General features: G+C 43.3%; 1 protein-coding gene across 6 annotated transcripts in view; it reads right to left on the bottom strand.

Annotated features, from left to right (window-relative positions):
* The window catches only part of MAEA (macrophage erythroblast attacher, E3 ubiquitin ligase), a 118,372-nt gene that overhangs the window by 86,836 nt on the left and 17,932 nt on the right, over window positions 1-13,604 (bottom strand). For all 6 annotated transcript variants that reach the window (XM_006122904.5, XM_075930929.2, XM_006122906.5 and 3 more), the window contains exon 2: window positions 3,961-4,143. In XM_006122904.5, coding sequence (XP_006122966.2) covers window positions 3,961-4,143 — 183 coding nt within the window. The remainder of the gene's footprint in view (window positions 1-3,960; window positions 4,144-13,604) is intronic.

The following is a 13,604-nucleotide window of genomic DNA, read 5'->3' as shown; positions in this document are numbered from 1 at the left end:
GCATAAATGCTGCCTCCTCCTCTGCAGAAAAGCAGAATAAAAAAATCTATAATAGAATACAAGAACTGGAAGGGTCCTCAAGAGGTCATCAAATCCAGTTCCCTGCCCTCACGGCAGGACCAAGCATGATCTAGATCATCCCTGATAGTGATATAAACATCACTGCTTTTAAATCTCTCCAGGCATGGAGATTCCACAATCTCCCTAGGCAATTTAGTCCGGTGTTTAACCACCTTGACAGTTAGGAAGTTTTTCCTAATATCCAACCTAAACCTCCCTTGCTGCAGTTTAAACCCATTGCTTCTTATCCTATCCTCAGAGGCCAAAGACAACAATTTGTCTCCCTCCTCCTTTTAACACCCTTTTAAATACTTGATACTTGAAAACCACTATCATGTCCCCTCTCAATCTTCTCATTTCCAAACGAAACAAGCCCAATTCCTTCAGCCTTGCCTCATAGCTCTTGTTTTCTAGACCTTTAATAATTGTTGTTGCTCTTGGCTGGACCTTCTCCAATTTTTCCATATCTTTTTTGAAATATGGTGCCCTGAATTGGACACAGTATTCCAATTGAGGCCTATTCAGTGCAGAGGAGAGAGGAAGAATGACTGCTCATGTCTTGCTCACAACACTTCAGTTAATGGATCCCCGAATCATGTTTGGGTTTTTTTTGCAAGTGTGTCACACTGCTGACTCAGAGGCTGTCTACACTACAATGATCTATCAGAAAAAGGACACAACTGATAGTTTTTTCAGAGGAAGCTTTTCCGAAATTTGGCCATCTACAAATTTGGAAAAGCCTACTCTTTCGGAAGAGCCCTTCCTCCTCTTGGAAGGAAGAAGACAGGGCTTCCGAAAGAATGTGTCTGCCCTTCCATACCCCCAGCCCCCCAAAAAAAAGCAGAAGAGCAGATGCATTCCCTAGCCGTTTCTGCGTTGTTCCAGGATACCTCTGGTATCCCGGAAAAACCCCATAGTGTAGTCACATTTAGCTTGTGCTCCACTATGACCCCTAGATCCCTTTTTGCAGTACTCCTTCCTAGACAGTCGCTACCTATTCTGTATGTGTGAAACTGATTGTTCGTGCCCAAGTGGAGTACTTCGCATTTACCCTTATTTAACTTCATCCTATTGACCTCAGACCATTTCTCCAGTTTGTCCAGATCTGACAATTTTTTTGAATTATGACCCTATCCTCCAAAGCACTTGCAACCTCTCTCATACCTTGGTATCATCTGCAAACTTAACAGTACTCTCTAAGCCAATATCAAAATCACTGATGAAAATATACAACAGAACCAGTCCCAAAGCAGAACCCTACAGAACCCCACTTGTTATGCCCTTCAGAATGATTGTGAATAGTTAATAACTACTCTCAGAATGGTTATCCAGCCAGTTATGCACCCACCTTATAATAGCCCCACCTAGGTTGTAGTTCTCTAGTTTATTGATAAAAAGGTCACATTAAACTGTATCAAATGCTTTACTAAAGTCTAGGTATACCTCATCCATTGCTTCCCCCTTATCCACAAGACTTGTTAACCTATCAAAGAAAGCTATCAGATTGGTTTGATTTGTTCTTTACAAATCCATGCTGGCTGTTACCTATCACCTTATTAACTTCCAGATGTCTGCAGAGGAATTCCTGGAAAGGTCTTGAGTTACCCAGGAGCAGATACAAACAGATAAGATGCCAAAGTAGGGATATAAAATCCCATTTAATCAATACACTGGTTAACAGCTTAAATGGAAGTAAATGGGGAGAGCCACTCTAGCCATGCTGGGCTGGAATGGTCAGACCAGGCCCGCCGCAGATGGGGGCTGCTCTGGCTGTGCTGCTCCAGCCTCTGCAGGTTAATTGTAACTGATAAAGATGATGCATAGCAGTTAACTAACCATTCACACCTTATGTCAAAGCCTATGTACCACCCACCTACACATGGAGTGCTGTGGTTCCTGCCATGGGATGAAATTTAAAGACTAAAGCCTGGTTTACCCTACACAGTTAGGTTAATAAGGCAGTTTAGGCTGATCTAACTCTGTAAACATCTGTACCAGCGGTGCCCTACCTTGCTACATAGAAGGACCACAAAAACATAAGCACAACTCTGTGTAGGCCAAACAGATTCTACATATTTTAATGTAATTACTGGCTTCCTAAGAAGGGACTCTGAGGCAGGGAGTACTTGCAACTCCATACTAACTTTGAAGAGGGGACTAGAGGCATGCACACCCTACACCACCACATGGAGTGGGATTAATTTCATTACTGTCTTTTGATTCTTCAATAAACTCAAGTCCCATATCAGCATCTCTATTATCTTGCTTAAGACTAATGTCAAGAGTTCAAACTTATATACATTATCCAGGTTATCTGGATTATTCTTTTTAAAACACTGGTACAACATTATCTTTTTTGCAGTCATCTTGACTATCTCCAGTATTCCAAATCTTACAGAAAATGAACATTCACAGCTCAGCCACCTCAGTCAGATCTTTTAAAAACTCTTGGATGCAAGTTATCCAGGCCTGCTGATTTCTTTAAAAAAAAAAAAAATCCCTAACTTTAGTAACTGCTGTTTACATTCTCCAGCAACATTAGTGCAATGGAGAGTGTGATACATGATATGACATCATCGTCTCCCTGTTCATATTCACCTCTAAATAAAAAATACTTTTACTTTTTTTGCATTGTTATTTATAATTCTACAATCTAGTAAGCTGAACAATATTGTTAGGATTCTTTTTGTTCCCAAAACACTTAAAATCTTCACTGATTCATAGGCAAGTTTGCAATGTTACTTTTTAAGTAAAGAGTATTATTTGAGTGGCCACCAATATTCAAAGGACGACAACCAAAGTAGCTTTAATCACCAAATTCAATGCCATAGATGTGAAAGTATATCAAACTTTATGGATCCCCCTAAAAAAGGGTGATGTGATCTCTTATTAATCTCTTCAGTTCGCCATTCTAAGGCTTCCATTTCAGAACAGACAGTGAAAGAAAACTAAACTGAGTTTTGCTTCAGGGATTTTCCCCAGTAAGTGTTCACTATCAGTGTTCCCTGTAAGCTTTGTGCTTGCGTGACTGCTCAGGAGATATTCAAATGCTGCTCAGCTAATTAGAAGAATTTCCACAGTTAGGTTTTGTTTCTATTACGGGGGCACATCCACACAAAAATTATTCCACACATGGTTGGAAAAAATTAAAGGGAACATTGGCAGCAGTGTTATCTTAGTTCTTGGGAAACTTTAAACTAACTGCAACAAGAAAGCTCTTGGGGCAAGACATTTTTTTTTCCTTTAAGGTTATAGAGAATCCAAAACAAACCTAAATTGGGGCCTCTGGCTGCAGCTGTAACAGAATGCAGAAAAACAACAGTTCACCATTCCACCCTCTTTTTGGATTAGGAGGGAATTTCTCTAATTCCCCATTATATATTTTAATCTCTTTAAATAAAGGAACTGGAAAAGAAGTCTATGTGCTGCTTTGAACTTTGCGAGCCTGAGGTAGGAGAGAAGAAGGGAGGATACTTCACATGCTGCTTGTCCTATTGGCCTGTTGTGCAAGGGAGGGGAAAATGTGAGAACCCTCTCCTTGGGCTCACAGCACTCATACTGCTCCACAGACGGCTTTTCTGAGCACCAAGTAGGGGCGGGACAGGCAGGGAGCCTGGATGTGGTTCCCACAGGCCAAATCCAGCAGCTTGTCAGGGCAGATTCAGCAGTATTGTGCCCAGCCCTGATTTAATATTATTTCTATTCAAGAAATTTTCTGTGATGCTAAATCATAAGCACAGTGAAGTAAGATATAATCATTTTCTGCTATTTGCTTTACAGTATACCCTATAGGCTTTCTAGTAACATTAACACTTATTTTTGGAACACAAGAATAAAAGTGAGCGGGAACTTAACACCGTGAAATGAGAAATGAATACAAACAGTAGAAACACAAGTTACCTTTCTTTTCAGAACACTGAGCTTCTCAACTACTCCATCAAGAAGACTAACCACTGAATCCACAGCAGGACAGCTGCTCAATGTCTTCTCCAGCTCTGCAACAACCATACTAACGTGACTTGTCTCTCGATCAATATTTTTCTGTGCAGCTCGAAACCGTTTGTTCAGTGTTTCATAAGGTACCTAAGATAAAAATTAAGTAAGTCCTTAGAATTTATGTACTTAGATAACTTTACTAGAGAATTTCTGTGCAATAGTGGACAAGTTATTTGAGTTAAAATTTTTAAATCAGTTGATGTGTTGTCTCCCCCTTTTTGGGCCCAACTTGACACACCTTGTAGAGCCTACATTTTTAGGAAACACTGAGCATTCCCCTTCTGAAAAACAGATTCCTTGTAGAGTTCTCATCATGCACACCCAAACTGACTACAGGTTGAATCTCTCAAGTCTGGCACTCTCTGGTCCAGCAACATCCATCATTCTGCATGATTTTAGTTAGCCTTATGTCCACTTACCATAGGCATGACCAAGTTTCCCACGGTTTCAAAGTCTTACAGTCATCAGTTCTGACGCTTACATTAAGAACGGGATAGAAAATAAGACCCAGAATATCTTACTGCCCCTGTATAAAACTATGGTACGACCATATCTTGAGTACTGTGTACAGATGTGGTCTCCTCACCTCGAAAAAGATATTTTGGCCTTGGAAAGAGTTCAGAAAAGGGCAACTAAAATGATGAGGGGTTTGGAATGGGTCCCATATGAAGAAAGGCTAAAGCGACTGGGACTTTTCAGTTTGGTAAAGAGGAGACTGAGGGGGGATATGATAGAGGTATATAAAATCATGAGTGGTGTGGAGAGGTTGGATAAAGAAAAGTTATTAATTAGTTCCCATAATATAAGGACTAGAGGACACCAAATGAAATTAATGGGTAGCAGGTTTAAAACTAAAAAGCGAAAGTTCTTCACACAGCGTATAGTCAACCTGTGGAATTCCTTGCCAGAGGAGGCTGTGAAGGCTAGAACTATAACAGAGTTTAAAGAGAACAGAGTTTAAATTCATGGAGGTTAGGTCCATAAAAGGCTATTAGCCAGGGGGTAGGAATGGTGTCCCTGGCCTCTGTTTGTCCGAGGCTGGAGATGGATGGCATGAGACAAATCGCTTGATCATTGTCTTCAGTCCACCCCTGCGGGGCACTTGGTGCTGGCCACTGTCAGCAGACAGGCTACTGGGCTAGATGGACCTTTGGTCTGACCCAGTACAGCCATTCTTATGTGCATGTCTTCTAAGAGCCCAGTAAGCAGCAAAGTATTGGTAATGCTGCTAGACAATATTGACCTCTCGTAGTTCGGCAAATTCTGTGGGTTGGCTCCAGTCAGGTCCCCAGGGTGCCGGACTAAAGAAGTTCAACCTGTAGTGATTTTGAAAATTTTGGTCTTAATCTGTGTGTGTCGTTCCCAACTATACAATGGTAGTTTCCTCCCCCTCCCCCACCCCCCAACATCTGTCTCTTTGGAGCAAGGACTATGTGCTTAGAGTACTTAGCACAATGCCACTCCTCCCAGTTTCAACTAGTGTTGCCACTAAACTACTCGTCACCAACCAGTAGATCAGGATCTACCGGTAGATCTTGGAGTCTCATAGGTGATCCTGACTGGTTTGGGCACAAAGCTATCAACTGCTGGCACTTCAGTTGCTCCTCCATCTACGGTTGTGCTGCTCCTGTCTCCTGCCTTGGTGCTGCCCCCCGGAAGCCTCCTGCTTGCTGTGCAGAGTGTAGGAGGGAGAAGAGGGGGGCACTGATGTCAGGGTGACCCTCCTCCCCCCCCCCCTCCTGCACACTGTCTCCATAGAGAGAGAAGGGGATGGAGGGAGGCTGGCAATGAAAATCTCAGTTACTCTCACACACAGTGTGTGTCTGTCATTCTCACAAACACATACTGTCCTTCCCTCTCATCTCAAGACCCAACACACAGGTGGGGAGTTGTTATTACTCTTTTTACTGCTTGCAAAGTGGGTTATTTTTGGTTTTGACTGGTATGTGCATTTCATAATTTTCATTTCTCTCTTATGCTTAAATTTAATTTTTTGAGCAGTGAGCTCTAAAATGCTTAACCTGTCCTGGCTGGAGTCATTATCCCTGTGGTAACTGCTGCTCCTGGAGGTGGCTGGCATGTCCCTACAGACCCAGAACGAGGCAGAGCAGGGGGTCTCCATGTGCTGTCCTTGCCTGCAGACACCACTCCTACAGCTCCCATTGAGCAGTAATGGGGAAACGATGGCCAGCAGAAGCTGGGCAAGGGTATTTGGGTTTGAGGTAGATCTTACACTGCACTTAAAATGAAAAATTGATCTTGTGGTTAAAAAGGTTGGAGACCACTGCACTAAACACATCACATTGAAAGTCTATTAGGTATTTTTCAAATAATGGAGTCAAGTGTGATCTGTTTTGAATTATCTAAGCAGAGAAGAAGCTAAATGTCATATCAAAATTATTTCACTTAGTGTAGAAATTAGCACATACCAAGAGTAAATGGTTAAAATTAAATGAAATAGGTAGGGAAGGCGACCTATTTCCTTAAAGAAAAAGAAAAACAACCCACACCTACACACCCCCTCGTGGGAATCTAAAATTCGCTTGTTTCCATCCCCCAAAAATTATTTTTTTATTTTCTCTGCATATTTGAGTCCCTGCTATAAGGCTGATATGGCACTGGGGGAATACCCAGAGCTGCGAGGCACTTCATACTATATGCCTTTAGTGTGAGAGAGTCTGTCCTATGTCTGCTGGGAATTAGCTTCCTAATTCCACTAGCCTCTGGCAACATATGTACAAACCTTGATAAATATAAACAAATACATGGAGCTATACCTATCTCATAGAACTGGAAGGGACCTTGAGAGGTCACTGAGTCCAGTCCCTTGCCCTCACGGCAGGATCAAGTACCATCCTTAACAGATCTGCCCCAGATCCCTCTGTACAGGTTAGTTATAAGCACTCGTCAGTCCAATACTGTTGACATATAGGGCCCGCACCCTGTTTCACAAAACACTCACAGATTCTCGGATCCTCTATCCCCTAAGGAATAGTGCATTCTCACTTAGAAGATTCAATTGAGAAATACCATTCAGATTTATTATAGAAACAAAGTATGTTCATCAAAGAACAGAGATTCAAGTGACAAAATAAGATTATCATCAGAAACAAATACTGCCATTTAAAAAAAAACAAAAAAAACAAGCTTTCTAAAGCCTAAATTTAAACTATTACGACATTCTCATTTCGTACAGAACAGCTTAACCCATATCTCTTTTTGCCAGCATTTTCAGCTGAGATGACTAAGGTCCCTTTTTCAGGAGAAAAAAATCCACTACCAGCTTGTCCTGAGGGGCTAAAGCAGGGGCAGGCAAAATATGGCCTGCCAAACATTTGGATCCAGGCCACCACAGCCCAGAAGGACCTTTAGGTAGGCTCTTTGGCCTCCACAGCCCCAGATGCTGCTCAAAGTGGCAGGCTGCTGGGGGACAACCTGTCTCTGTGCAGTGCACAACCCTTGAGTGGAGGGGGTCTTCACGCTCTGCCCCCCAGTACCCTCCATGCAGCCTCCCATTGGCTAGGAACCTGCCAATGGGAGCTGCAAGAGTAAGGCTTCTGAGTGCAAGCAGTCTGCGGAGACCCTCTACCCCTCTTCCCAAGGGGTGCACTGAGCAGAAACTCACATGCTGACCCTAGCAGCTGGCTGCTTTGAGCAGCGTCTGGGTCTGTGGCAACCAGGAGCCTGCCTGAGGGTCAAACTGGGCCACGAGCTGAGAACTGCCTATGGTACGCACCTCCCAGACAGAGCCTATACTGGACATCCTCTTCCTCACTCCAATTCCCTGCCTCAAGATACAACCCCTCCAGCAACCCAACCCCAACTCAGAGCTCCCTCCTGTCCCAGACCCTGTATGCCCTCCATTAATATCCTAGAAAAGTGCAGTCCCAATCACTTACCCAATTCTTGGAATGCCCTCCCCCCGCATCAAAAATTATTGCCCGCCTCTGAACTAAGGGATAGTAGTGGACTTCCAGATAAAGAAGACCAGACCTTTTGACATTTACCTGAAAATAGGATTACCATTCCACCCCCTATTTACCTACCTCTTCCCGTTCATTTCCTCAATATGCTCTTCATTAGTATTTGAAGGAATAAGCTCAGAGATTCTATGGTGGACTTTTGTGTCTTGTGTGTCTCACAGGGGAGATAAAGGTCTCCCACCTCTGGTCTGGAGAAGTTTGTCTCAAGGCATGTTGTTACCCTTTAATAAGAAACCTGCCTTCAAGCTACAAGGCTTAGAGAAGACAGCTTTCAGCATGTTTACATAACTTCTTACATATTTTTCATACATGAATTTTCCAATGATTACAATAACCATTGTGATACAGGCCTTCTTAAAAATCCTACATAACCCCTTTAGGTGAACCCATGGGTATACTGCTAATTACCCTGCCAGTAGGCTTCAAGAGGTCCTTAAATCACAGTTCTCAATCTGTTTTAGAACAAGTGACAATCTTATTGCATATTTATAAACTTTATCCATGAGGAGAATTTTATGAACTTTAAAAATAAGGATATGTTCCTGCGAATGCCTGCATGCACAAACTTCAACTCCTCCAAAGGAAGTTTCAAATATGGAGCACTTCTAGTTTGGATTCACAGGTGAGGGAGTTTGGGCCAGGTAGAACACGTACCAGATTTTGTGCCCAGCATTCTTCAGATAGCATCCAGAAGAAATCAGGTTCCTGACACTAGTTTTACTTTACAGAACATATTTTAATAATTAAATAGAAAGTCAAAATAAAGTCCAAGTAATAATTAGGCAGTGAAGGATTTAACTAACCATGGTAGTAAGTTTGACTCTTAATATCACAGCAAAGTCACTGAGAAACTGTCTGCTGGAATGAGAAAGCATTTAGCAGCATATTGGACTACACAGCACTGCTGAGCAGGCAGATGCTGCAGCAACGATTTAGAGAATTTGACGAGTGCCTTGCAATCCAGTGAAAATTAAAGAATCGTTGCAGTCTAAGAAGGTTTCCCACTAGGCTATAAAGAGACTTAAAGATGAAACAGTAACATTTAAGTAGCTCCATTAAAAAGTGAGTCACATGAGTGACTAGAGGGATTGTTAGATTCTTAGGAAAGGAGATGAGTTAAGAAATAGTGTCAATGGAACATGACAGAATATGTTTTTAATTTTGAAAATCCAAACAAAATATTTACAGGAAGCATAAAAAAAGGCAGTTTGTGGACAAGAGAATTGACACTATAAAAGTAAGGGACATATTCTGCACCACAAATCAAGCTTCAAGCCAATATAATGAGGGCGATCACACCCACATAGATAATGAAGGCCTAGTGAGGCAGCTTTCCTATACTGCCCAAGCATAAATGGCACAGGTAAATCTGAAACAAATCACTGTGTTTGGTAGAGGTTTTTTTTTAATATACTTGAGAAGATATGCTTTAATATTAAATGTGGTTTTTGATGCTATATCATTCAGTTATAGCTAAGGAGAGTACAGATAGAACTTTTCTGTTTTCATTTTTTTCTTGCTGAGACCCCACCTCCACCACCACGATGTGCTATAAAAACTCTAGTGCTCAGTGGGGGAGAAAGGGAGGGGGGAAAGAAGGGTGTCTTGATGCTCTGGGCAAGGCTGGAAGGGGTGACCCTTGAGCAAAGGCGTAGTTTGACTTCTATTAGGAGAGCGGTCAAGGTCTGGTGGACTTCACACCAGCTCTGCACAGCAGAGTCCAGGTAGGGAGTACAGCCTCCACCTTGACTCACCTTAGTAGGGCTGTTGTGGGAATATGCAATCAAAAATATAACTTAGCAGATGGAGAGTTCTCAACTCAAAAAGCTCTTCAGGGTGCAGGAAGAGGGCAGTTAGGCACTGTGTGCAGGTGGAAGGGGGGGTATCTCAGGGTGCGGGCAGCGGGTAGAGCTAGTAGCTGAGTGCCTGGAGGGCTCCCCATGCCGTGGCTGCCCCCCAAGACCTCAGCTTATTGGCTCTGTAAGCTCTCAAAGGGGTTTGGAGCTGAGGAGCAGCTGCAACCAGAGCACCAGCAGAAGAGGGGAATGCCAACACCCTTGCCCTCCCCAATAAAAGCAATTTGTCCTGCTAGATGATTGACAAATCTGCATCTTATATTGTTCATTTCAAGCACATATGGAAGGGTAGTAAGTACAGAAGAAAAATGTTACAGAACTTAATAGGGAATGCAAGGTTTGTTATTAACTGGTCAAACACCCTGCCACCAGTAACAATAATGAAAAAAAATTTACTTCTCTCTCTCTCTCTCTCATCATATTAAGATCATCGCCACCAAATGAGAGCGTGTCAGTCTAGCTGAGAAATAATATAATTGAAACTTTAAAAAACTACGAGTAATCCTGTGGCACTTTAGAGACTAATAAAAATATATAGTGTATGAGCTGTGTGCGCAAAACCCACTTCTTGAAGCTCATCTTAAAAAATGGGTTTTGCCCATGAAAGCTCATGATACTATATATCTGTTAGTCTCTAAGGTAGGCCTGGGCAAAATACCCTCCACAGGCTGGATCTGGCCCACCAAGCTGCTAGATCCAGTTGAGCTTCAGACAGATTCCCTGCCTGCCCCCACACGCTGCTGAGAAAAGCTGCTGTGGGGCTATTTGAACAGATGTGAGCCTTCACAAGCTGCTCCCACCCCCAGGACAATCCCACTGGCCCGTTTCAGCCAATGGGAGCTGCCTGTTAACAGGCAACTTGCGAAGTACCATCCCCCCTGCCCTCAGGTTCCTAGCTGTTCAAAAACCACACGGCCCCTGCAGCCGGTGAGGAGGTGGATCAGGAAGGGAATCTGCTTGAGAAAGCTGTTGGCCAGGAGTCAAGCAGGTATGTTTCCCAGCCAGAGCCTGCCTCTGACACCCCAACCCTTTGCCCCACATAACCCAAACCCTCCGCCTTCCTCCTGCACCCATATCCCCCTCCCAGATCCTGCACCCCAAGCCTCTACCCCAGGTAACAATCCAAATCCTCTGCCCGCCCCCCACAACCTAGTCCCCTGCCCCATGTCACAACCCAAACCTCTGCACCATAGTCCCCTAACCCAGGGCACAACTGCATCCTTCACTCAAACTCCCGCCAAGACTCCACACCCTCTCCTGCATCCCAGTCCCTTACTGTAAACTCCCTTCTGCACACAACCTCCATTCCAGATTGCACACCTCCATTAATATGGAAGAGTGCAGACCTTGACCACTTTCCAAATTCTTGGAGTGCCCCCTCCCGCATCATCAAAAATTATTGCCCACCCCGCTCTAAGGTGCCACTGGACTCACTACTCATTGTTTTTATAAATTACAGACTAACACTGCTACCCCTCAGACATAATTACAACTTGAAAGTTACCTTGTTTTGAGTGTATTTAGTGCTTTAATTGTGATATACAAATGCATGTGAGGGGTGACTAAGACCAATTTCCAAGCCCATTTTTTTCTTTTGTTTTTTTCCAAATATATAGAAATCCAATTCAATGCTATAGCATCTACCCCATAAGTTAACACACAGAAAATTAACAGAAGCAGAGACTACCAATAAATAGCTCTACTACAGCCCATGCTCTCCCCCCAGAAGCCTTGGAGAAGGAAAAGAGATGGGCTTTACAGCATGCTTTGAAGTTTAAAAAATGTCTGAGCTCTAGCTTAGTACGACAGAGTGCTGGAAACCAACAGCTATGCCAGCAATCTGGTCACTTAAAACATCCCATTAGTCCCTCTCCCCCATCTCTTAGACCGGAGAGAGATGAATTAGAATGGTCTGGGGAAATACTAAGAAGGAAATTGGTGGCAGCACAGGAAGTGCAGAGAAGAGAGGCAGTTCAGCAGAGCAAGGACCAGGAAGGATCTCTGGGTAAAGATCTCTTCCTTCTCCCAAAGAGAGAACTTAAGGGGAACTGAATGTGTAAATATTTATGATGTGTGGATCTCTAAGGTTGTGCAAAGAACAAATATAAATCAACTGCACTGAGGTATTTGAGAACAATGTTTCTGAGGCTGCAGAGAGAGAAAGCAGAGGAAAAGAGTGAGACATCATCCTGCCACACCCAATAAGGAAACTAAGTTCTGTTATACAGGACACCTCAAAGAGAACACCATGCCAGCAGTTTCTACATATTATTAGGAGACTGAGTTATGGACCTGAGCAACACCAGGTCAATAACTTATTTTTTATTTTTGGAAAATAAAATGAAAACATCCATGCTCCATTTAAATCATTGCTCTGGGATAGGGAGGAGGCGGTCATTATGCACGCTGCCCCGGAGAGCAAAAGAACTACCCCATCCCTTTCTCACTATAGCAGCATGGTGTACTGGGAGATTTCAGCAAATTCAGTAATGTGCTGAACCACTATTGCTTACACTTTAGCAACCAAGCTAACAGGCCCAAGACTGCGACTTTCATATGACCACAGTCAGGGAGGGAAAGGGGGTCTGAGTGCCACAGAGAGGTCAGCTTGACCCTGAGTCCTTCCTGAGGCCCATATCTCTAGCGAAATCACTGCACTATACAGTAAGAAAAACAGGAAGTTTGTCTAAATTCCCTAAAACATATCTGTCAGAGCCCCCAAGCATGCAGTCTCTGAAAAAGAAAAAAAACCGCATCTGGTGAAAGTAATGATCAAAAGAAAACCTCTTGTCTAACCTTTAAAAAGTGTTTTCCTAACAAGTTTTAGAGTGACATTTTATTGTAATACTAACAGATAAATAGGGAAGGAAAGTTTGAGTTAGAGGGACAATTTTGGGGAACACTCTAGGACTCCTTGCGGACTCTTCATATCTGGACACATCTTCATCCTCACCGGCAGACGGAAGACTGGCCATCGGAAGCCTGCCCGGTGTCACTCGAGAGCCACACTCAACTTTGGTAATTATTGAGGGTGGGAGTGTTTCAACTTAACCTGTTGCAGACGTGTTTAAGTGCTTGAGACTAAGTAAAGTTTAGCTTTAAGTGAAAGCACTCGTGTTGTCCAGTTAGTACCTTGCATCCATCAGTCGCACGACCACGTCTCCCTGAATTATTTCCTGACACCACCTCGCAGAGAGTGAAAGGTACTGAGAGGTTTCGGTTGAAAGAACCCCGGGTAACAATGGGGCCAGAGGAGAAGCACCTCTCTTCGGCCATTGAAGCTCCAGCAGGCACAGCTGGAGGATAGATGAATGGTTTTCTGGCTGGGGCAGGTCCAAGTTCATCTGCCCCCAGTAAGCACAGCCTGAGTGAGGAATGCTGCAAACTGTGCACTTCCCCTTCATCAGGGAATGAGGGAAACAGCCAGAAATGTTCCTGTATCAATCAGGAGGAAGCTATATACCACATTTGGTGATCCTACCTCTTGCCATTCAGAAGGCGTTCTTGAACAAAACAGACAAACTCTCTCAAATATATAGTAGATGAGGGAGAACCTACCTCAGAAGCTTCCACGAATGTGTACTCTGGCAGCTGTAAGAGAGATGTGCTCTCTCAATCAGCTCTGAAACCAACAATCTGAATTCCATGGGGAATTTTACTAGAAAACTGTGCAGTGAACTAGACTAATGTGCAGCTCCACTCAATTAAG

The sequence above is a fragment of the Pelodiscus sinensis genome, chromosome 4, assembly GCF_052426305.1.
Source record: "Pelodiscus sinensis isolate ZL-2025 chromosome 4, ASM5242630v1, whole genome shotgun sequence".
NCBI lineage: Eukaryota > Metazoa > Chordata > Testudines > Trionychidae > Pelodiscus > Pelodiscus sinensis.
Note: the sequence above shows the minus strand (reverse complement) of the source record. Positions and strands in the feature narration are given on the sequence as shown.